The 23,604-nt window shown below is 64.7% G+C and overlaps 1 protein-coding gene and 1 long non-coding RNA gene across 8 annotated transcripts in view; both read right to left on the minus strand.

Moving 5' to 3' along the window:
* ARHGEF2 (Rho/Rac guanine nucleotide exchange factor 2) overlaps positions 1-20,063 on the minus strand; it is a 28,071-nt gene extending 8,008 nt beyond the window's left edge. Inside the window, exons 1-12 of one of the 7 annotated variants that reach the window (XM_042784629.1) lie at positions 19,955-20,063; positions 14,732-15,044; positions 14,279-14,453; positions 13,746-13,854; positions 13,429-13,468; positions 12,331-12,445; positions 2,498-2,654; positions 1,926-1,993; positions 1,685-1,748; positions 1,314-1,443; positions 1,116-1,225; positions 863-1,009 (exon numbers count right to left, since the gene is read on the minus strand). In XM_042784629.1, the coding sequence (XP_042640563.1) occupies positions 863-1,009; positions 1,116-1,225; positions 1,314-1,443; positions 1,685-1,748; positions 1,926-1,993; positions 2,498-2,654; positions 12,331-12,445; positions 13,429-13,468; positions 13,746-13,854; positions 14,279-14,453; positions 14,732-15,024 (1,408 nt within the window). In that variant the 5' untranslated portion in view covers positions 15,025-15,044; positions 19,955-20,063. Of the gene's footprint in view, positions 1-862; positions 1,010-1,115; positions 1,226-1,313; positions 1,444-1,684; positions 1,749-1,925; positions 1,994-2,497; positions 2,655-3,759; positions 3,906-7,898; positions 7,982-9,020; positions 9,277-10,177; positions 10,280-12,330; positions 12,446-13,428; positions 13,469-13,745; positions 13,855-14,278; positions 14,454-14,731; positions 15,045-18,859; positions 18,951-19,954 lie in introns of those variants that run through there. The other 6 variants (XM_042784630.1, XM_042784628.1, XM_042784633.1 and 3 more) reach the window with 6 other exon arrangements.
* Positions 20,064-21,023: 960 nt separating this feature from the next.
* LOC116965439 lies at positions 21,024-22,980 on the minus strand. Its single transcript, XR_004409353.2, has 3 exons — positions 22,870-22,980; positions 21,874-21,995; positions 21,024-21,324 (listed from the first exon to the last, which is right to left on the minus strand). It is a non-coding gene; the product is annotated as an uncharacterized LOC116965439 (long non-coding RNA).
* Positions 22,981-23,604: the final 624 nt, after the last annotated feature.

Genomic DNA, 23,604 nt, shown 5'->3' on the forward strand with positions numbered 1-23,604 from the left:
TGTCCCTACCGCCCCCGGCTGTTCCCCATCTCCACCCCCATGTCCCCACGTTCCCCATCTCTGCGTCCCCATTCCCATGTCTCTGACCCATCTCTGTGTCCCCCAGCCTGTCCCTGTGTCCCCATCTCTGCCCTGTCCCTGTGTCCCCCGTCCCTGTGTCCCCATCTCTGACCTATCCCTGTGTCCCCTGTCCCTGTGTACCCATCTCTGACCTATCCCTGTGTCCCCCGTCCCTGTGTCCCCATCTCTGCCCTGTCCCTGTGTCCCCTGTCCCTGTGTCCCCATCTCTGCCCTGTCCCTGTGTCCCCCGTCCCTGTGTCCCCATCTCTGACCTATCCCTGTGTCCCCTGTCCCTGTGTACCCATCTCTGCATTCCCATCTCTGCCCTGTCCCCGTGTCCCCATTTCTGCACCTCTGATCTGTCCCTGTGTCCCCTATCCCTGTGTCCCCATTTCTGCCCTGTCCCTATGTCCCCTATCCCTGTGCCCCATTTCTACATTCCCATCTCTGCCCTGTCCCTGTGTCCCCTTCCCTGTGACCTCTCCATCCCAGTGTCCCCTGCCCTGTCCCTGTGTTCCCATCTCTGCACCTCTGATCTGTCCCTGTGTCCCCATCTCTGCATTCCCATCTTCCCTGTCCCTGCGTCCCCTACCTTGTCCCTTTGTCCCCATTCCTCCATCTCTGCCCTGTCCCTGCGTCCCCTTCCCTGTGACCTCTCCATCCCGGTGTCCCCTGCCCCGTCCCTGCGTCCCCATCTCTCCCTACCCACGCCTGCAGCTCTGACCCATCCCCGTGGCCCCCAGCCTGTCTCTCCAGCCCCAACTCACCCCGGCACGCCGTGTCCCCCCCCCCGGCCACCCACCGTAGATGACGTCCTGGCGCTTCATGACGTCCATCTTGTGCTGCTGCAGGTAGCTGTTGTCCACGGCCAAGCTCCAGGAATCCGCCTCAAAGTCCTTCCCGTCCGTCTCGAAGTCGCTCATCAGCTGGTTGAGGATGACGTCGGGGCCTGCGCGGGAGGGCGGTGGGAGGGGGGGGGGCCTGGCCCCGCACCCCGTGTGTCCCCCCTACACCCCGTGTGTGTGTGTGTCCCCCCCCCCACGGCGGGTCCCCACCTTCGTCGATGAGCGACTCCACGGAGAGCGTGCGGTTGCGCATGTTGAGGGAATCTGTGGACTGGGACAGGATCCGCCGTATCCCCAGGGGAGACTCGTCGTTGAACGTCCTGGGTGGGGAGGGCGGGACGTGATGGAGACACTGGGGACACCCCCGGACCCCCCATTTCCACACACCACCCCCCCCCCCCAGCTTACCCCGCGATGTTGGTGGTGGAGACGCTCTTGGAGAGGGAGAGGGAGGGTCGGCCGCGGCGGGGACCCAGCAGCGTCTGGCGGAAGCTCTCCGAGGGGTAAATGGCCGAGTTGGGGCGCTCCCGAATGGCAGCTGGGGGGGGGGGACACACACAGCGGGGGGTCAGCACCATGACCACCCCCCCCCTCCGCCACCCCCCGGGAGGCACCTCAAATCCGCATCCCCCCAGCAGAGGCTTGTCCCTCAGCCCTCCCCAAGGGTGTCCCCAAAGCCGGGGGGTTGAGGGGGGGTGTCCCCGCACAGCGTTGACACCTCGGCGATAGGCAACGTGGGGGGGGAAGGGCCGTCCTCCCCCACCCAGCACCCCACTCACTTTTATTGCGCAGCGAGACCGACTGCAGCGCCGAGCTGTTCTTCAGCAGCGCGGCTTTCTGTTGCTGGGGGAGGGAGCGGAGGCGTCATGGCGGGTGTCACCGTGTCCGTGTGTCTGTGTCCCCCCGTCCCCCCCATTCCCCCCCAACAAAAAAAAAACAAAAAACCCAACAAAACAACAACCCTGGAGTGGCTGAGACCGGCCAGCTCGTGTCACTTGTTGCAGCCGGGCGGGCACTCACCTTCTGCTTCACCTTGGTGCAGTTGGGCAGCGTGTCCTTGCAGCGGTTGTGGATGGTGACGTTGCAGGCTGGGGGGGACACACACACACAGGGAGAGGTGACGGCACCCCCCGGTGACACTGGGCGGGGGGGGGACGACCCTCCCGCCACCCCTTAATCCCGGGGGAGCCGCCCGCACCGGAGCGACAGGAGCAGATGCCGGGGGGGAATCCGGGCGGATGCGGATTTACAGCGGAGCCGCAGCTGCCGGCGAGCAGCTGAGCTGCCGCGGTGCCACCACCAACCCCCCCCCCCCCCGCACCCCCCAAAACCCGGGGGGACACGGCACCCCGTGCCAGCCCGGGGACATGGCACCGCGCCGGGGAGGAGGGGGGAGCTGGCAGGAGCCAGCGGTGCCAGCTGCCTCGCCGGGGACGTGCCGGCGTTGATCCAGGGCGCCTCGGAGAAACCGGCCCCGGCAGCGCGTCCGCTCGCCCATTCCGCGGCGCCAAACTGGGACCGACGGGCCTCTTGAAACGGGGGGAGCGCCGTGCCCAGCCGGCAACGCCGCCGCGGCCCGTTTGGCTACTCACTGGGGCAGATAAGAGCCTCCTTGGCCGTGATGCTCTTGTTGCAGGCGAAGCACATGGTCATGCCGGAGACGGTGATGGTGGTGAAGAGGTGGCCGTTGGTGTAACGGGCGTCCTTGTCCTTGCCCTCCTTCATCTTCTCCTTCTCCTTCTCCTTGCTCTGCCCGGAGAGATGCGACGGGCGCCTGACGGGGCTGCGGCACGGCGGGCGCCCGGCGGCACCACCCGCCGCGGCCCCCGCTTGCTTGGGGACGCGGCTCATGGTCGCGGGGGGCTGGGGGGGACGTGGGACCCCCCGATCCCCCGCGACGCTCGGGGGGTCCTGCCGCCCCGGGGAGGGGAGGACGGGGAGCCGAGCGGCTGGGGAGAAGCCACCCCGATCGCTCCGCTCGCCCGTGCTTCCCATCATCCCATAACCATGACAACCGGGTGGCTGCGGGAGAAATCCCCCCCCCCCCCCCCCCAGCACCGCAGCCGCCAGCCCCAATGGGGACGAGATGCGGGGGCCGCAGCGGGGGGGAGGTGACGATGCTCCCCGGCGCCCACGGGGGCTGGGGGCATCACCGGAGCATCGCAGCCGGCAGCCCTGCGCCTTCCCGCCTCCTTTTTTTACCCAAAGTGGATATTTTCACTCTTTTTCCCCCCCCCCCCCGAACGGGTGTTCGAAGCCAGGGATGGTTTGGGGGTCCGCTTTGGGGACCCCGGTGCTGCCGGTGACTCGCCATGGTTTTCCCCTCCCGGGAAAAGGGAGCGAGCCGGCGTTATCCCGAGCATCTCAAGGGAGGCTGCTTTTGCCTCAGACCCCCCCCCCCCCCCCAACCGGCACAGAGCTGCCTTTGTGTGTGTGTCCCCCCGTCCCCCCCCACGGTACCCGGCTGTGCCTGGCACCGGGGCACCCGCCAAACAGCCCCACTCTGCGCCAGCCCCCCCAAAACGACGGCGCTTTGGGTCCCCGATCCCCCGTCCCGTGGCTCAGCGATGCCAAAGGGGGTCCCGGTTTCCCTCCCCGCTCCCAACCCCCCCCAGGAGGGTGGGTGAGAGAGGCCGAGGGCCCCCCCCCGGGAGGAGCCAGGCAAGTGGGGAGGAAGGTGAGGAAGCCCACGGGACAGGAGTGGGGCTCCCCACACCCCGTGGTCCCCAGGGAGAGGAGACACCGGGGTGGGGGGGGGCCGCAGCCACGGGCCCCACTCTGTGCCTGGTGGGGGGGGGGGCACACGCACACACCCCAGGGTTGACGGGGAGCCGGGGGGGGATCGGGCGCTCACCCGCTCTCCGCAGAGGGGTCTCTCCACCTCCCCGTCCGCCGGGAACGGGGCGCAGGAGCAGCAGCACATCCCGGCCCCCCCGGCCCCCCACCCGCCTGGGAGGGAGCAGCGCCGCGCCGGCCGAGCCTCCGGCCACAACATCTGCCCCGCTCTGTGCCGCGATTGTTCCCGGCCCTTTTTTTTTTTTTTTTTTGCTTTGCTTTTTTCTTTGCTTTGCCTTTTTTTGCTGCTTTCTGCTTTTTTGTTTTTTTTTTTAATGTTATGTTGGGTTTTTTTTTACTTTTTTTGCTTTCCTTTTTTCCCTTTTCCCTCTCCTTTTTTCCCTTTTTGCTTTCCTTTTTTCTTTTTGCTTTCCTTTTTCCCTTTCCTTTTTTTTTTGCTTTCTTTTTCCTTTTCTTTCCTTTTTTTTTTTTTCATTTTCTTTCCATTTTTTCAGCCTTTTTTTTTAATACTTTCCCCCCTTTTTTTTATTTTGCCTTTTCTCCTCTTTCCTTTCTTTTTCTCTGCTTTCCTTTCCTCCACTTTCCTTTTTTTTTTTTTTCCCTTTTCTTTCCTTTTTCTAATTTTCCTTCTTTTTTCCTCCTCTTGTTTTATTTTTGCTCCCCCCTCTCCCCGGAGGGACCCCGCGGTTCCTCCAGCCCCGGCCCCGGCCGCAGGAAACCAAACCGCCGCCAGACAAAGGCGGGAGGCGATTCCTCTTCCTGCACCCGCGGCCCCCCCCGCCACCAGCGCCCCTGGATCTGCTCCCCGACACCGGCTCCCACCCGCCCCGGACCCCCTCCCTGCCTGGGTCGTTCCCCCCCCCAGACATCCCCCCCCCCCCGCAGCACACCTGGGTGACCCCCACCCAGCCCCCCTCCCTGCCTGGGTCCCCCCTACCCGGAGCCCGCCGCCCCACAGAACGCCTGGGTCTCCCACCCAGCCCCCCCACCTTGCCTATGTCCCCCCCACCTGGACCCCCACCCTGCAGCATTTCTGGGTACCCCCCACCCCACAAAGGCCACGCTGCGGGGGGCGGGGGGTGGAAATCGGGCGCAACCGGTGCCAAAAAACCCCACGAGGCTTCAGCATCACCCCCAGATGCCCTGGAAGTATTTTGGGGTGGGGGGTGGGGGGTGTCACCATCAGCCCCTTGGAGAGCACATGGGTGGGAAGAGGGGGTTAGGGGGGGATTTGGGGCCCCTGAGGGGTTCTGGCTGCCCACCGGGGTGTGGGGGGGGAGCATTTCAGACCCCCACCCACCCAGCCCAGACGCCTGGGTCCAACCACGGGTTTGGGGGTGTCAGGGTGCACCCCACGACCGGCACAGGGGGACGACAGAGGTGGCAGGACACGAGCTACCGCGTGGCTGTAAATACCCTGGGGGGGGGGGTGTGGGCGTGGAGAACCGGTGGCCACCACCTCCATCCCCGTGCCCCCCCCCCCCCCCCCCCCAAAAAAACCCCAGCGGCGGATACCCCAGTGCATCACCCCCAACCCCGCCGGCACAAAAACGGGGCTTGAGCCAAATCCCCGGCATGGGCACCGCGGCCTCTCCGGGCCGGGGGGTTTCGGAGGGTCCCCCCGCATCTGATCTCTGCGGCGCTGCCGGGAAGCAGAAAGTTTCTCCACTTTAAATAGAAATTGGGGGTTTTTTTGGGTGGTAATTTTTTTTTTTTTTTTTTTTTTTTTTCCGGCGCCGCGGTGCGACGCCTACGGCGGGTGTATTTCTGTTGGCACCGACACGACTTCGCCCAAGATAGCCGATTTCTTTTCCTGCGTGAGAACACACCCGCGCCAACCTCCGGAGCTGAAAAACTCCAGCCAGACCCGGGGAGGGGGGGGGGGGGGCAGAGATTTTGGGGCGATGACAACCCCAGCTGCAACCGCCCTATGGTGTCCGTCGTCGTCCCCCCCCCCCCCCAAAAAAGCCACCTGCGCGTCACCACCTCCGTGCCGGGTGTGAAGAGCTGGGGTCGGAGGGGGGGGGCAGCCCCCCAAAAAAGCAAAAGGTCTGACCTGGGTGATGGATCTGACCCCCCAACACGAAGCTGTGTCGGTCCCTTCCTTGCTGGGAACAGTGTGTCCCCCCCCCTTGTTGGGGACGGTCCCCCCCCCTCCGCGTGCCACCCTGGCGTTGAACAAAGCCAGCACCGTCCTCACCGGCGTGGCAACAAAAGATGCCGCCGCGCCGGGGCCGAAACCGCGCAGAGATGCCCGGCAGCTCCTTCCCCCCCCCAAAAAAAGAGGGGGTGCCCCCCCCTCCAATGCATAAAAGCCCTGGTTTGACCCCAAATTTGTCCCCTCCGCTGTTTAAAGCTGCTGGAGGAGCGATGCTCTGGAGCTGGGGGGGTTCAGCTAGAGGGGCGCGGTGTGGGAGCAGCAGGGACCCCCTCTCTGCTGTTTTGGGGGGGGCTCCAGGGAAGGCAGGGGGGAGGGAATCCGAGTCCCCCTAAAAGCAGGTCCCACCCCGGGAGACGGGTACCCCACGGTTGTAAAGCCGCGGTGGGATTGGGGGGGGTGGGGTGTCCCCCCACACCCCATCTGCCCCCAGCACATCCCAGTTGGAGGGGGGGGGTGTCCCACGACTGTGTCGTGTGTCCCCCCCGCTGCCTTTGATGGGGGGGGGGGCCCCTATTTCTAAAGCGGTGACAGCTGGGAGTGCTTGGGAGCCGTCCCCTCCCCGGGGGGGACACACACACACCCCGACAGGCCCCCCCCCCGGCCAGGGCACAGCCCTGGGTGGGGCAAAACAGCCTTTGATGAAACTTTCTTTAAACAAAAACCGCCATTTCCCCCCCCTTCTCCCGGGCCGGCACAGGAACCAACAACCACTTCCCCCCCCTCCCCGCTACCATCACCACCTCTGCCCCCACCCCCCCGAAGAAAAAAACAACCCAGAGCTCAGGGCCAAACACTCCCAAACCTCCGGCCGCTCCCCACCCGGCTCAGACCCGCCAAACTCGGTGCATGCAAGGCCGGTCCACGCCGCTTCAGCCAGGGCAGTGCCGGCATTGGGGTTCCCCCCCCCCCCCCAAAAAAAAAATCTCCCATTTGGGGTAAACTGAGGCAGGGAGGGGGAGCGGAGCTTTGCACACCCGCCTTGCACACCCACCTGCCTCGCACGCCCGCAGCAGCCGGCAGCAGCAGCACAAAGCCCTGGCCAAGCGCAGGCAGCGCCAGGCGCCAGCTGGGCCCCCCCCCCCCCCCCTTAACCACCCCCCCACCCCCCCCCCTTCGCCCATCATTTCGCCACGGCAGCGATTGCCACACGCTCCGGGGGCAGCACGACGGCGCCCGGGCTCGCACCCTCGCCAAGTCACGGGCGACGGGGAAACGAGCGCGCCCCGCTTTCTCCGTGCCTCAGTTTCCCCGTCGCCCGGAGAACGGCGGGGCTTTGTCTCTACCTGGCTGCGGGCAACAAAAGCGGGGCGCGGGGGGGGGGGGGGGTCCGGCCTCGCTCGCACCCCCCTCGGCAGGAGGAGGAGGAGGAGGAGGAGGAGGAGGAGGAGGCGACTTCCTCACCCGCCGTGCCAGAGCTGGAGGGTTTCCACGCCACCAAAAGGCCTCCGGCTCCGGCGGCCGGGAGCGAGGGGGGGGGGGAAGTTCGGCCGGGGGCTTCGCCGAAGTTCGCCGGCGGGACGGCGGGGCGGGGGTGTCAGGGCGGGGGTGTCGGGGCGCAGGCAGGAGGGTTATTGTCTTCCCGGGAGAGACCCCGCTGCACAATGGGGAGCGGCTGCGCCCAGGCTTGCGGAGGGTCCTCGCCCGCCCCCCCCTGCCCCTTCCCTTTGCTGGGGACCCCCCCGAAGTGCATAAACGCGCCTCCCCCCCCCTCTTATAAGCGCCGTTCAGCATCATCACCCCATCCCCGCAACCCCCTTCCCCCTGGCAGGACACCCCAAAACTGCAGCTAGGTGGGGAACTAAGGGCAGAGCCCCCCCAAACTGGGCGGGGGGGGGGGTGGGGGAAGCGATCCCGGGGGTGAACGATGAACCCCCCTCTGCTAGATGGGGATGACACCCCCCCCCTCTCCCCCCGCCTCCAAGAGGATTTGGGGGGGGGGGGGGGAATGCGCGCCTTCCAAATGAGGGGGGCTGAGGGTGGGGACACCCCGCTTTTGGGGTGGGGGGGTGGGGTCCGCACCGCCCGCCGGGACCCACCTTGGCACGCTCGCTGCTCGCCCGGGCCAGCGACTCGATGCGGGACATAATCCGCTCCGCTCCTGCCCGCTCCTGCCCGCCCCCTGCTCCGCCCCCCTCCCCCGACCCCCCCCCGGGGGCGGGTCGCGCGGCCGGCCCCGGCCTCGTGCTGCCCGCGGGCCCTTTGTTCCAGCCGGGGCCCGGCAACGCGCCGGATCGGGCCCCGGGGCGTCGGGACCGGCCGCACCGGAGTCACTCCGGAGCGCGGGCGTGGCTGGGAGGGGAACGAGGAGCTCAGCGTCGCTCCGGAGCGGTGCCCCGGCCTCTCAACTCCTGCCTCAGTTTCCCCACCCCGCGGTTTTGGGGACCGCCACCCGTCCACCGCCCGCAGCCTCCCTGGGCGCCACCACCCCAAAAAGAAGGAGAAAATCCCACGGGATTTCAATCCCCCCCCCCTCGCCCAGCTGCTGCGGGACTCCCCAAAACTCCACCCCCCCCCGAGCCCCAAATACCCCCAAAGCGCAGTTTTGGGGTGATGCACAAAGCCCATCCCCGCGTCGTGGGCCCAGCGCGACCTTTTTCCTCCATTTTGGGGCTTTTCTCTCCCAAACGGAGCAAACCGGCACCAGCCCTGGTGAGCTGCTCTGGGGGGGCTGACGCTTCCCCCCAGCTTTTGGGAGTGGGGGACAGAAAAAGACGCTTTCCCACCCAGGTCCCCAACAACGGAAAGTTGGGCCTAAGGCCATATTTCAGGAAAAAATTGATTTTTTTTTTCCCCCTTAAAACGCTGGCTTCTGAGAGGACCCCAGCACCAGGAGCTGAGCTAACCTCAACCTGGTTGAACATTAACTCGCCAGCTGGGAGAAGCCGGGATTTATCGGATTTATCCTGCTCTCTTCCTGAGATAACGCCCCTGAAGTTGCCCGGAGAAGCGGGGGAACCGGGACGGCTCCAAGACCTGGCAGACCCTGGGGGCTGCGGCCGAGGGGAGGCTTTTTGGGGACCCCGTCCCCCCAAGTGTCACCCAGCGAGCCACCCACCCCGCTGTGGGGTCGCGGGGGTGCAAATGGCTCCTTAGGCAAATAAATGACCCTTTTCCCCCCCCCCCCCGCGTTTCCGAGCCCGGTGGCACTCGAGTCTCACCAAGGTGACGGGGATGAAACTGTGTGGGCACAGGAGAGACGCGGGCGGCTCTCGGCTTAATGAGTAACTGGGAAAAGCCACCGACGCTGCCTCGGTTTCCCCGCAGAAATCATTGCCAGTGGCCAAGGAAACACCCCAATCCAGCCCTGCAAAACCCCACGGGAACGGGGAGGGGGGCTGCCCCCACGCACTCAGCTCCCAGGGAAGAGGAAAAGTCAGGAGCCGGAGCAGAACCGTCGGGAAAACACATCCAACGACCCCAAAAGCAGGCGGGAGCTCCGGCCGGCCGGTTTATCGGGGGCAGCCGCCGCCGTTAACCCAGCGCGGGCTGGTTCCCGGGCGCGGGCCCCACGGCCAAGGCCGGGTTTTCATTAAATCACCGTCCCAAAAGCAGAAGCAAACCCTCGCGAGGCCACCCCAAGCGTTGGGGGGGGGACGACGACGACGACGACGACGACGTGGTCATGCTCCTCCTTTCACCCAGGGCCTAATTTCTAATTTTTCATTTCCTCCCCGGGTGCAAACCCCTCCTGCCGGTGTTTGCTTCTGCTTCCCCCTCCCCAGCCATAACCCTAAAACAGCCCCAAAACCGATGGAAGGAAACCCCAAAGAGGCACCCGGCCACCCCAGGGCAGGATGCGGCCAGTGAGGGGGCTCCGGTGGTACCTGGGGGGGGGTCCGGTGCCTCCCCCCGCGTGGCAGGGCTGGGGCACTGGAAAGCCCCGCGGAGCCCTGAGCATCACGTGGGGGAAGAGGGCGAAGGGGGAAGCGACGGCGGCTCAGCCATAAAAAGTCAGGAAGGGAAGAGCTGGGGGGGGGTGCTCGAGTGGCAGAGGGGACCCCCACAGCCCCGTTGGGGGTAACCGTGGGGTCCCCCCCGCCACGAGACCGGACTCTCGCCCCAGCACCCGCCCTTCGCCCGAACCGCCGCCAGGCATCGCCGCGGGGATGCAGCCACCCCACGGCACGTGGGGCCCTGCTCCTGGGGTCCCGTCCAGGCCCCCCCCCCCCCGCAGCCCCCCACCATCACACGGGCTGTCCCCCCATCAAGGGCGGGAGTCGCCCCAGCCCCGTCGGGTGCTCGGGTGAGACCCTCGGGGGGTGGCACCCCGGGACCCCCGCGGGACCCCCGCCTCGGAGCCGTTCCCGTGACTCACCCTGGGCGCAGGCTGGCTGTACATGGCGGGGGGACCCCGGGGATGGGGGGGGGGGGCCGCGCTGAGGCCCCCGGGGAGCGGCGGCGAGCTCGGCCTCTGCGGCTGGGATTATTATTTCTTCCTGAAATAGCACAGTCCCTCCCCTCCGCCACCCCCCCCCCCGCTCCCCACAGCCGCTGCCTGGCCAGCACCCCCCGCTCCAAACCCCCCCCCCGGCTGCTCCAGTTTGTCCCCCCCAAAACCAGCACTGGGTGCTCTCTGCTGCCTGCAGACCTCTGGGGGTCCCCTCTCTTGGGGTCCCTGCTATTGGGGTCCCCCCCATCGAGCCCCAGTGCCCCAGGCCCCCGGGGACCCCATCCCTGCCGCAGCTTCTGCTTGAGACCCCCCCAAGCTACGAGCACCCCCATGACCCAGGATCTGTGTGTCCCCCCCCGGGGACGGTGCCATCCCTGTGCCACCAGCACCGCAGCGACCATGGCGGATGGGGGGGGGGGGTGTCTGCCATGCACCCCCCCTGCAGCGATGCTGGGGTGGGCACCCCACTCTTCCCACACCCCAATCCCCCCCCCCCCGCCTGATGCAATCACCACGTGCCCGGCTCAGCGTCCCTCTGCCTTGGCCAGGATCGACCCCCCTTTCCCCATCCATCTGCCCGCGGCGGGGCCGGATCCTGACGCCCCCACCGGCACCCCCAGCCTTCGAGGGCCCCTCTCCCTCCCTTGAGAATTTCTAGGACAAACTTTGCTAAGCCGAAGCTTGGCGAGAGCCCGGCCTGAGCAGCCCTTTCCTCCTGCTAAATAATAAAAATAATAATAATAAATCCTGGGTTTAAAACAATTTGCAGCCCCGGTTCAGCGCTCAGCGGGGTGGGACGAGGATGGAGCCATCCTGACCGCGGGGTCTGGGCCCCGCTGCCTCGCCGGGGGGGGGCGGATTTTGGCCCATTTGCTGCAGTGCTGGGGGGGGGAATATGGCCCCCCTGATGATGTTAACAGCTGGCCGTTAATCCGGCCGGCCGCTGCCCGGCAGGGAGGAGCAGGATGAGATCAGGGATCGGGGCGGGGGGGCAGGGAAGGGGGGATTAATGGCTTCCCATGGCGGCAAATTGCAAACCCGGGGGGGCCGCCTGGGAGGGGGCGAGGTGGGCTTCCCCCCCTCCCAGAAGTGGGTGGCAGGGGAGGGACGGCAACGCCCCGGGGACATAAAGCCATCGGCGGCCCCACGATGGCGTGTGCATTGCTGTGCCTCAGTTTCCCCCCTAAACTCCTGGCGCTGTGGGAGGGGGGCAGCGGGAGGACACCCCCCTCCCTCCCCGCCTCGCACCCCCTCACTGCCCCACGGTCAACCGAATCATCCCGGCACCCTACGAGCAGGTATCGCCTCCCAACGAGAAATGGGGAAACTGAGGCACGGGGTGGGGCGCGGGGGGGGGTGGGTCTCAGCAGGGTCCTGCCGCCCTTCCAGCTGGGAAGGAGCGGGAGGAAAATATCCCAAATGAAGGAATGGCTCCAGGAAACCGCCGGGATGGAGCGGAGGGGCCCGGGGGAGGGTGCGCGGGCGGTGAGCTCAGCGCACAAACAAGCGCGCCCGCCGCCAGGAAAAGCCTCATTTCCTCGGCCGCGGCGGGGGCCGAGCCCGGCGAGACCCGGGGGGGGGGCGAACCGTGTGTCGCCCCCAACCCAGCCCGCGGCGGGCAGGGGGTCTCCCCGTAGGGCCCCCCGCCCCGCTGCCGGCGGAGAACGGCTTTGGCACCGGTGCCCCCCCCCCCCCCCGCCAGCCCGGGCACGCCGAGATGCTCCGGGTGCGCCGTGACCACCTCGACATGGGGACGGGGACAGGGGGGCGACGGCGGCGACACCGAAACCGCATCGCTGGGGCCTGGGGGGGACAAGGTACCCACTCCTCCCCCGAGCACAGTCAGGGGTTTCCCCCCCCCTCTCCCCGCCGCCTCTAAACCCCACAATATGAAAACCGGCGATGGACGGTGACAGGGGAAACTGAGGCACGGCTTCCCCACAGGGCAGAGAATCAACCGAACGCCCCCAAGCCCCTCATCCCAAGCGCATCGTCGCGTTTCAGGGAGGGAATCACCCCCCCCCCCCCCACCACCACCACCACCACCCCCCCCGCCCCGCTCTGCTCCCCCTCCTTACCTTCGTCTTCCCCGTCATCCTCTTGATGAAGCTGAGGGTCCGGCCCAGGGGGGTCTCCTCCCAGCTCTGGCTCCCCGCCTCTCCCGCCAGCTGCCCGCAGCTCCCGGCGCCGAAGCTGCAGGAGACGGAGGATCCAGCCTGGACAATCCCGCTCTGTCCCCGGGGCCGGGAGAAATAGGGAGGAGCGAGCCCGGTCGCCCCGGCTTCTCCGGGGTGGCTGCTCCGCTCCCAGCTGGGACCAGCACAGAGCCCCTTCTGTTCGCCCCGAGCCCCGCAGGGTGTGGAGATGCCCCCCCCTGCCCCCCAAGGCGGGTGGCTACGGCCCCTCCTCAGCGACCCCCCCCCCACTGTGTCACCTCCCCCGTAATTTGGGGAGCGGGGCCGTGGTCCCGGGCTGGATGGGTGCCATTGCAAGGTTTGTGGGGTGCTAAGGGCACAGACACATCCCCCCTGCTTCTCTCCTGGGGGGGTTTCCACTTATGACTGGCCCTGGGTCCGTGGGGACACCCTCGGTGGGGACAAGCCCCGCTCCCTGGGGACACGGGGGGGGGGGGGGGGGATGGTTTCAGGGCGCACGGGCCACACAGCACCATCCTTTTTGGCGGGGTGGTTCAGGGTCAGCTTGTCCCTGTCCCTGTCCTCGCTTGTCCCCCGCGGGGCTCGCCGCCAGCCCCGGGCGCCACAATTCCCGGGAACGGCCGCCCTAATGAAGACGGGAATGGGCTGTGACAGGCGCCGGGGACGGCACGGAGCCCTGCCAGGAGCGAGGCCTGGCCCCCCGGGGACAGGGGGGGACACTCCATCCCCCCCCCCTCCAGCCTGCTGGTCCTGGGGGTTTTGCTCCTGCTGACCCTGACGCCGCGAGTGAGTGAAGTGTGTCAGGTCTCAGCCTGACCCCGTCGCACGCAGCCATCCCGTTCCTCCTCTGCAGCCACAAGCAAAAAATATCTCTATTTGGGCCAATATTTTAATCTCTAAATCTCCCCTCAGGGCTCGCTGGTCCCTGAGTTGCCTCATTCACACCCTGGCACAGGGGTACATCGTGGTCCCCCAGCCCCGTGGCTGTGTCCCCGTCCCCCCCACCCCACCCCAACTCACCCATTGACCAGGCTCTGCTGGGAGGTGAAGGGGGAAATTTCTGCAACGGCAAAAGAAAGATGAATTTAAAAAAGGGGCCGAAGCGCGGCGAGAGAACCCGGCTCTTTTGGCTAGTGAAACATCTGCTGTAGTCCAAGGTTGTTGCGGAGGCGGGGATGAGAAATAATTAACTTTGGCAGCACTGCCATCGATTTTGGGTCATTATTAGGGAGGTTTGAGCAGGGATAGGGAGGCAGCGCCGGGAGGTGCGATGTCGGGGCCGTCGCCCCGGTCCTGCCCGGGGTGTGGGGGGGGGACACGTGGGTGCTGCGACTCACCGTCCGCGTCGGGGAAGCTGTCGATGATGCTGAGCGACGCCGATTTGGAGAGGGCGCAGCCGCCGGCGCTCTGCCTGGCCCGGTACGCCGGCAGCCTCCGCGCATCCTCCTGCCAGGGGCGATGGTGTTGGCACCCGGGGCCACCGGCTCCTGGCCCTGCCACCCTCTGGTGTCACCTCTGGGTGACACAGGGCAGCTGCTGGTGCCCAGGATGGTGCACCCGGGCTTGGGTTGGTACCGGGTGGTCCTCAGGTTCATGGGCCATTTATTTTCCCCTCCCCACCGCCGACCCCCAAAACGAAGCTGCTCCCAACCTGAGCAGGAGTGTCCTGGGGTGACGGTAAAGCCACCCAGGACGGGGTTTTTCTGGGGACCCATCGTGATCCCACCCCCTGGGGTCCCCTGCCCTCACCCAAGCTCAGCCCCTGAATCCATCCCCTGGCTGCGAGTGGGTGCTGGGTGACAGGACACCCTGGGGGGGGGGGGGGAAGGCAGGAAGAGGAGGAGGAGGAAGAGGAAGAGGAGGCTCCTACCTGCGCCCGCTGCACATCGGCCTCATCCTCCTCGTCCTGGGAGAGGAGGGACTCCAGGTCGTCGTTGCTGTGGACGAGGGGGGCTCGCCGGGGGTCCCGCCGGTGCTGCCCCAGCCCGTCCAGCTGCTCCGTGCTGGAGTCGATGTCGTCGGGGCTCAGCCCTTTGAGGCTCACGCTGCGGCGGGGAGAGGGGGACACTAAACTGGGGAGGGGACACACACCCCCCCCCCCCCTCACACACACCCACCCCCCAAACCGTCACCCCCATCCCCGCGGGGTGAGCCTTGCTCTAGCACCCGGCTTTTGGGGTGTCCCCACTGGGTCAGGGCAAGGGATGCTTGTCCTCAGGGTGCAGCCGGGGATGCTGCACGGAGGACCCCGACTCCTGGATTGGGGGGGTGTGTGGGGGGGGCTGCAGGGCCAGGATGGGGACGCGGGGCAGGTCACCGCTACCTGAGCTGGTCGTAGCCGGGGACCCCCTGCAGCTCCTTGCCTGGCTCCCAGCTGTGCCGGCGGAAGGGGTCCCGGGAGCGGATGGAGGTCCGGAGGGCGCAGGATCGCCGCATCGGCACCCCCCGAAAGCGGCCTTCGTCCTCATCTTCCTCCCCCTCCTCCTCCCAGCCAGCCTCGGGGCTGGGGCTGGGCGCGGTGACGGGTTCCAGGGCCGACATGCAGCGGCGTTTCTGAGCCGGGACCCCGCAGAGGGCACCTTCGCAGGGACCCAGGAAGATGTCGGGACCATCCATGCCGCGCTCAGGGCCGGACGCTGCGGGAGGAAGGAGCGGAGGCGTTGGGGGGGTGGTTGGCCCAGCCTTGGCACAGGGCATGAAACGAGTTGGGGGGGGTCTCAGCTGAGCTCTGCAGACACCCCCCCCCCCTTCCCTTCCCCAGCTCCCCCAGATGTTTTTTACGGCCGCTCTCGGAGCTCTAAACAGCCTGTAAAGCTTATGATGGCCATAAAGACCCCCCGTCCCCGGCGCTGCCCTTGCCGAGCCCCACACACTGCGCGGGGCCCCCCGACCCTGCAGCGCCGGCGCCGCGATGAAGAGGGTTCCCGGCCCCCCTGGCCCCCAGCCCTGCACAAACACGGCGGGGGGGGGGGGGGGGGTGGCGGCTGGCAGGAACACACAGAAACACCCACTCGAGGCCGAGCACGGCCCCGCACCTCGCTGCCGGTTACTCATTAAGCGCCCAGGAATTTGGCTGGGACGCGAGCGGCTCCTCGCTAGCTTGGCCGGGGGCTGGGGGGAGGCTGAGCGGTGATGGGGTCCCACCTCCCCAGGGTGACCCCCTCCATGGGTGCAGCCCGCCCACCCAGACACAAAACCCCCAAATTTCCACCTTGCCGGGGTGATACATCCCCTCCGGAGCGGCCGTCCCTGGGGAGAGGATGCTCAGGTGGCTTTGCAGTCGTTTGGGGACCTGGATTTAGTCTGGTGGCGTCTGCCCCCCCCCCTTGTGCTGGTCCCAGCACGGCAGCAGGATGGGAACTGGGGCAATTTTAGCCTGGCCATACCCCCCCTGCCAGGAAAGGCCACACCAGGCTGGGGAAGCTGCCGAGAGCCTCGACACACCCTGAACACCCTGACACGCCTTGGGCTGCCCACGCCGAGCAGCCACAAAAGCCCTTAGAGGCCAGCCACTGCGGGGTGCAGCTTTTAGCCCCCCTCAACCCGGCTCCCCATCATCCCCAGTCCCTCCACCTTGCCGCAGCAGCAGTGCAGCATTACCCCCCCCGCCCCCCCTCAAACAAAAACCCCCCTCTCCCGCTGCCGTTAGCGGGATGGAGCCAGGGCTGCAAACCCCACCGGAGCACCCCGCTCCCTGCGACCCAGCCCATTGCTCCAGCCCACGCTGCCCACCACCCCTAAAACACCAGTGGTCCCGCCAGTGCCCGAGGCTGGCACATCCTCCCCTGGCACTGCCCAGCTCCGACTCACCCTGCTGCGCCCGAGCCCCGTGGGCAGCTCTGGGCCCCCCCCCGCCCCGGCCAGCCCCGCCTGGGACAGGGAGGGAAATGGGATGAGCTCTGTCATTTTCCTGTTTTCACATTCCCAGCCCAGTCAGCTGATAAAAAACCCCACTTTCCTTCAGGTCTGCCCATCATCGGCCCAGGACCGGAGCAGAGCGAGTGAGCGGCTTTGCCATAAATACAGAAGAATATATAAACAGCAAAGATAGCGTCCATCGCTCGGTGGCACTTCCGCCACCGATAAGCACGGCTCTCCCCAAAAGCACACAAGGCGACCTGGTGATTTATGGGCTTGTACAGGTATTGGTGGCCAGAAAAACAACCCGGATGCCCAGGAGCTTCCTGGTTTAGTGCCAGAAAACACCTGGGAATCTCGGGGTGTAAACCCAACCTCCGGAGCAGGGAGCTGGCAGCACAAGGGACGGAATCTTGGAGCAGCATCCCCCAAATCAAATCCCGACCCTGCGGGCAACCCTCCAGCCTCAGCAGCCCCTGCTATGGTTTGGCCCCCCCGCCTCCAGTCCACCCCAGTGCCCCGGGGTTCACCCCTCCACCCCAAGAAATCAAACCAACCCCATTTATCACCAGTCAGCACTGGGACACCGGCAGCAGCTTCCCCCCGGCACGGCTCCCCCGGGGCAGCGTTACCCCGCTCGGTGCCCGGCTGCATCGGCGAGAGGTGGGCTCCTCCGGCCGGGAGCCACGAACTTCCCCGCAGCACCAAAAGCCCGGCCCCGAGCCGGCCCCGAGGCCCGTGGTTGTATTTCAACCCCTCCAAAATGTCGGTGAGCACCAGCTGGAGAGCAGCGAGGCGGCTGGGGATCGCGTTACCCGGCGGCTGGGCTCGCCGACGGCCTTCGGCTCCCGGCTGGGATGCGGGGACGGTGGCACGACGGCACAGCCCAGCCAGGGGATGGGGGCTTTGGGGAGATGCCCCCACCCTGTCCCTCTGCTCTGCGCTGAGAACGGCCAACGCTCATCACTGGAGTGCATGAATAGGGTCCCCTCACCGCCTGCTCCAGGCCAGCGTGAGTGCTGGGGACGAGAGATGTCCCCAGAGGCCCCGGGTGCCGGGGACAAGAGATGTCCCCAGAGGCCCCGGGTGCCAGGCAGGCTGGCGGGCCATGGGTGTCTGGGTGCTCTCGGGCAGCTCCGCCAGCACTTTGGACCCAGCCAGAGCAGCGAGCACCAGGTCGGAATCACGGCCCCAAGGGGAAGAAGCAAGAAGCAAGGTCTTCCTCCTAAAAATTACTCCGACCCAATGCCAGGGAGGGCTCCGTCCTCTGCAGAGGGGTGAACCCACCCCTGCTCTGGGCAGGACACGGGTGTCAGCTTGTCGTCCCCAATTCCTGCCCGGGCAGAGCCGGATTCCCCCGGGGAGGATTCACCGCTGGCCACCGGCTTTCTCGGCGGCTGGAGGATGCTCGTGCCGGCCACCCCTGCGAGACGGGGAAACTGAGGACAGGAGGGACGAGCGACCGGCTCGGGGGTCACGGCAGCGACTTTTGGGTCAAACCCCGTCAGCACCAGGGAGGGACCCAGGTGTCCTGTCCCCGCGGTCCCAGGGGTGCAGCCACAGCACAGGGAAGGTGCCGGCGAGTGGGTCGGGAGGGGGACAAAGCAGTGGCAGCGGGTGAGGTGGGTGCTGCAGCACCCATAAGGGGGGGGACGGGGGCTCCTGGGTGGCTCAGGTCACCCCCCAGTCACCCGGGATGTACCTGTTGGGGATCCTGTCGGTGATGCGGTGGGTGGGCCCCATGGGACCCCGCTCCTGGCAGCGATGCCGGGTGGGTACCAGTCCTGCACCCAACTCCCCAGGTGCTCCCCTCCTCCTCCCCCCTCTGTCCTTGCCTCTTTCACACACAAAATAAACCAGGAACCACCTGGCAAATCAGATCCTTTTCCCTGTTAACCCTTTGTCCTGCGTCAACGCAGATCCTCCGCGCCGCCCTCGCCAGCGGACAGACACCCCCATTGCCATCGGGCACCCCACATTCAGCCTTGCTCCCCACTTCTCTCCTCCCTTACCCACCCACCGCAGCTCCGTGCTGGGCCGCAGGTGCCCTCAGCACAGAACAATGCTCTTTATTCCCCAGCCCGTCCCGTTTTTGGGGTCCAAGAACAGCCTTACGGTCCCCCTCAGGGTCTGAACTGCCCCTTCCTGCCCCCCGGGAGTCCTTCCCGTGGGAGTTACGGATGATCCACCACAGGTTGGAGCAACAAGCAGGAGCTGAACAAGCCCAAAGAGCTGTAGGGCAAGGAGCGTTACTCCGTGCCTCAGTTTCCCCGTCTCCCACAGGTGGGGATTTCCTTCCCCCTGGGGAGCTTTGGCGCAGCACAGTCACACTTTTCCGACCCGACACAACTCGCTGCCGGCTCGGAGCTGGGGTTTAAGCAGCCGATATGGGTGCAGGGAGCTGGTCGGGGTGGGGAGCAGGGCACCCACAAACTGTGATAAGGGACAGGGCAGGTGGAGGTGACTCAGGCTCGCAGCAGCCTCACGGGGCCCACGCTGCACCGTCTGCCGTGGGGCTGAGCCCCGTCCGCACCAGCCCCACGTTAACCCCGTCGCACGGGACCCCCGGGGCGGTGCCGGAAGGATTACGCACCTCGGACAAACCCAGCACGTCCGGATCCAGGAGGGGTTTCATTTCCTGGGAAAAGCCACCATGAAACGAAGCAGCCGCAGACGGAGCAAACCGATCCCGCACGGGAGTCACCTGCGAGCGATAAACCCCCCGGCGCGTTTAATCCCCATCTGCCAGAAGTGACCTGAAGGTTTCGAAAAGCCTTTGAGGTGTCCCAGCACCGCTGTCACACCAAGCACCCGTTCAGCAGAAAATAAAGGACAAATAAAGAAATGCCCTCTCGCCACACGCGTGTCCCCGGTCGCCCAGCCCAGAGCCAGCCTGCTCCTTGGCACCGGCTCTCTGCTCAGTATTCCTCAGGCTAATTATTTTGCCTGCGAGGAACGTGTTTGTTTTAAATAAACAGGTGGCACCGGGGACCTTTGCGCAGCTTTCGGGAGAGCGGTGCCAGGAGGTGACGCCTTCCCCAGAGCGCCCCGGGTCCGGAGCTGGCACAGCTCGGTCCTGCCCTGCCCCGCGGGGAGAGAAACCGCAGCCGCCGGGGCAGAACAAGCTCCCAAGTTTGTTTGTTTGTTTGTTTTGTTTTTCTGAAACCATCGGGATTTTAGTCGGACTGCTGCCCCGGTCTCGGGAGCGGGGAACAAGCCCCTCTCCCAGCTCACGCACGGGTTGCGGGGCTGCGTGGGAGCCCAGCGGCCATTTCGGCTCCTGGTTTTCAAGGCGAGGACCCGAGACACCAAAACTCTCTAAATATTTCCAAGGGTTTTCCGGAACTGGCCTCCCTTCACCAGGGTGCAGGAGGACGGGGGCGGGGAAGGGTGTCCTCAGGGCTCTCCTCCTGGCGCACGCGAGCTCACAGCTCCGGCTCCGAAGCTCTGCCACCCCGCACCAGCACCAGCCGCGTCCCACCACCGGCTCAAGGCTCAAAGAGCAGCGCTACCGCTAGAGATACGACACAGACAACCCTTTACATCAGCCTCCTGTCCAAACACCCCCAGCCTGCCCTCGGAAAGCCAACCCCGAGCGCTGCTGGCAGCCGGCATCGGCTCCCTTCACCCTTTTCCGCCTGCGGACCCCGAGGGTGCAGCCCCCGTTTTGCAGCCGGAGCCGCCTTACCTCAGCCCGGCGAGGAGATCTCCGCTGCCGGGCACATCTGCACCAGTCAGCCCAGTTAGCACAAAACCCCCCCCCGCACCCTCCGGAGGGTTTTTTTGAGCATCAAACAGCAACCCGTCTCCCCGGCCGTGACGCTCGCCGGGCGAAACAAAGGGTGCAACCGGTGGCAGCGAAGGTTGGGGCGAGGGGGTGAGGAATCCCGGCTTGGAAACATTGTTCTGGTAACAAAGGCACAGTGTTTGCTCCGGCACGGGCTGGGATTTCAATCCACCAACACGAAATTCTCGGCTGCCACCACCGTGCCACCAACGGCCGGCCCCGCCACGGAGCCCCTGCTCAAACCTCGGGGGCAAAAAAAAAAAAATCAAAAAATCAACCACCTCTCACCACGTGTGGGTCCCCTGAGCCAAGTCATCGCTGTGCCACTGCCTCCTCCAGAGGAGGGGGGGAAAAAAAAAAAAAAAAAAAAAGCACAAATCCATGCCCAACAGGCAGCCATGCTATGATTTATTTACGGCGGTGAAAAGAAACCTTATACTAGTGCTCGGGGCTGTCAGAAAAGCTGGTGTGAGGTACCAGCCCTTTGGAAAACAGAAGAATGAACCCAGTAAAGCGATTTCTGCTCCCCACATGCTCCCTCTGCTCTCATTCTTGCATTTATTTTACTGATGGAGTAATATATGGATTTATTTCCCTGGCTGTATGGCCTTTAGCTGCTTCTGGAGGCAGCCAGGTGCCTCCAGGACCTCCTGGTAAAAGAAAAGCAGGCTTCTTTGGTGGTGGTTGTTTTATTACAGAGCCTTCAGTCCCTCAAAAGAGCAATCGGGGAGAAAAAAAAAAAAAAAAAAAAAAAAAAAAAGCAAAAAAAAACCAAACCCAAACCCAACCAACCAGACACACAGCAATTAACTGCTCACTGAAATACAGCGGGGCTTCCCAGGGAGCCGCTCTCAAAGGGAGGTCTGGTATCGGCAGCTCCTTCCCGCAGGACTTTCGGCAAAGGCAGCACCTGGAATTTATCTGCAACCGAGCGAGGGGACTCTGCTCTGAATGTACAGACGACAGGGTTTGGCTGGCAGCTTTTTGGTGGCTTTTCTTCCTCTTTTTTTTTTTTTACCAGGGAGGAAGCAACACAGCACTGCCATCGACGTGACGGGGCCGAAGCGTAGCCCCGGCAGCGCTTTTGCAGGCTGTTGCTGATCCAAACACCCCTGCAGCTCTGCGGGGGTCGATGTCGGCTCGCTCCCCGGGCTGGCACTGGGCTTTGCTCCCTTCTTCTTGGCCTTGGGGGTGCCATGCTTTCTCCTGCTCTACCGCAGCAGCAGCGGGATCCCGATGGAGGGCAGGGTCGTCAGGCCAACCCAGCCCAGCTGGAAGGAGAAGTTGTTAGAAAGAATTCAAAACAAATCAGGCGCAGCTGAGTTACAGCCGTCAGATCTTCCACCTGCAAAGCGTCTGGCCCAAATCCCACAGAGGTGGCTGGGATGGCAGCTGCTATTTCTGGGATATTGTCTTCCGGACGACAGACATGAGTTAACTACGATCCACCCTGGAGCTTTTCAGGCGACAGTAGTGCAAACCCAACACACTGTGCTGCAGTGTAACTGTAATTACTGCAGTGTAATTTCAATTATGAATTGAAAGGCACTTGCAAAGCGAGGTGAGCACCTCCTGTCAAACTCGCAATGAGCTGGGACTCCTCCCTGCCCAGGAGCACTCATGGGACCAACCCAAAAAAGAGAAAGAGGAGGAGGAGGAGGAGGAGAGTATTGCCACCTTCCCTCCTTGCAACAGAGCACGTGCAGTGTAAGAGTGCAGGGACACGCACCATCCCCTAATAGGCTCAAAGAGCACATTCAGGTGTATCTGTTGTCCAAGGTGGGCTACAATTGCATAAAAAGTCAGATGAAATCACTCACCATTGCCTGTCTGCCCTCCTGTGCCGGGTACGTGGCGGTGGCAGAGGTGAAGTTGAAGTAAGCAGCTTCGAGAGGCCGCAGAACCACAGCGTGGGACCTTTCGCTCGCTCTCAGGTCTGAAACTTAAGGAAAACAATTGCATTTCATCAAAGGAAAGCGAGGAGATGGGTAAAGAGGAGAATTGAACCAGGAGGCGAAGTGAGTCCTGCCGACAGAGCCGAGTCCCCTGCAGTTACGGATGCTCAGCCCCATCCGAGGCGGGTCCAGCGGCTCCTCTGATGCTGGAACCTCGGCGGCAGAGCTGCAGGACACCCGGGGAGAAATTTCAAAATATGAGAGCGTGCCGAGGGATCTGGAGCCACTTGATGCTGAACATCACAGAGAGGACACCAAAATCCTCCGGTGGGGAAAGAGTCACCCGACAGCTCCGTGCCGAACGCAGCGCTAAGCACGACAAAGAAAGGGGTAGGAGGAAAGGCTCAGATTTGGTGTTTTATTCACCGGGGGACTGTGTCACAGTGGGATGGCAGCTCCATACCGACCATTAACAGATGGAGGAACTGACTTTTGAAAGGTAAAAAGGCACCGAGGTGGGGAGGAGAGCCAGGGTGCATTACAAGGAGACTGCAGGAAGAGGAAGGCAAAGCCGAGAGAAGCTGCCAAAAAAAGACGGGAAACTGGATGTCAGAAAAGCTCAGAAAGCTAAGAAAGAGCGTCTGTGTGCCCGGGGAGGGGAACATCACAAGATGAACCACGAGGAACTGCGCTGTGCTGGACAGACAGCTTCCATCAGGCGAAAGCGGGAAGCAGCGAAAGCAGGGACAATGAAACGGGAGGGAAAAGGCAAATCGCGGGGTCGGACCTTCGGGCGGGGGGGGGGGGGTAAAGCTCAGCCGTAGCAGGAGCAGGGAACAGCACACCATGGAGCCCAGGGGCACTGCAGAGGCACCTGCACCCGGGGAGGTTTGCTCCTGGGGAGTATGGGACGAGGCTCACCCGGAGCCGGCGGTGTAGACGCTGCGCTGCAGGGGCCAGTTCTCCACAGCTCAGCCGTTTAACAACGATTTGGAGGCCAGGAGCCCGGCCCCTTCCCCACAGCGGGCCGTGCAGAACAGGGCGCACGCGGCGAGACTCGGGAGCCTCATCTAGATGCAAAAAGAAAGCGGAGTGTTTTATTGCAAAGGGGACGGTGCAGACGGGACAACTAAATGAGATGATTTACTACCAACTCCCGCCGGCGGCCCTTCTGTCCCCAGCAGACGTCCCTTCAGGCCACGTGTCCCCATTTCACAGCATCCCGGGATGAGGAGACCCCCCCCCCCGCTGTCGTTCTATACGTTATCTATATACAGTGAGGCACCAGAGCCCCCACTCTCTAGGCGGGGGGACCCTTCCTTCCCCCCAGCGTTCCCACCCCAGGCTGCTCCCACGCAGCCTCGAGGGCTCCTGCAAACCACAGACCCCCCAGCTCTCCACCTCCACAGACCTTCCAGCCCTTCGGTTTTAGAGCGAAGACTTGCAGAAGTGTCTGCAAAGGCCACTTTTATTTAAAAAATACAGTACTTCGTCATGGCCTGCGAGGGGCTCTGCTGCCCTCCAGAGAGCCCTGGGACCTTTGTTGGGCTTTGCAAAGGGTTGGGGTCAGGTTTGGGGTGAGGGCGGGGGTTTTTGAGTGAGAAAGTGAAGAGCCCCAATGTTTAGGGGCTGGCAAGGAAAGGTGGCTGCTGCAAA

The sequence above is a fragment of the Tyto alba genome, unplaced genomic scaffold, assembly GCF_018691265.1.
Source record: "Tyto alba isolate M040663 unplaced genomic scaffold, T.alba_DEE_v4.0 Super-Scaffold_8, whole genome shotgun sequence".
Lineage (NCBI taxonomy): Eukaryota > Metazoa > Chordata > Aves > Strigiformes > Tytonidae > Tyto > Tyto alba.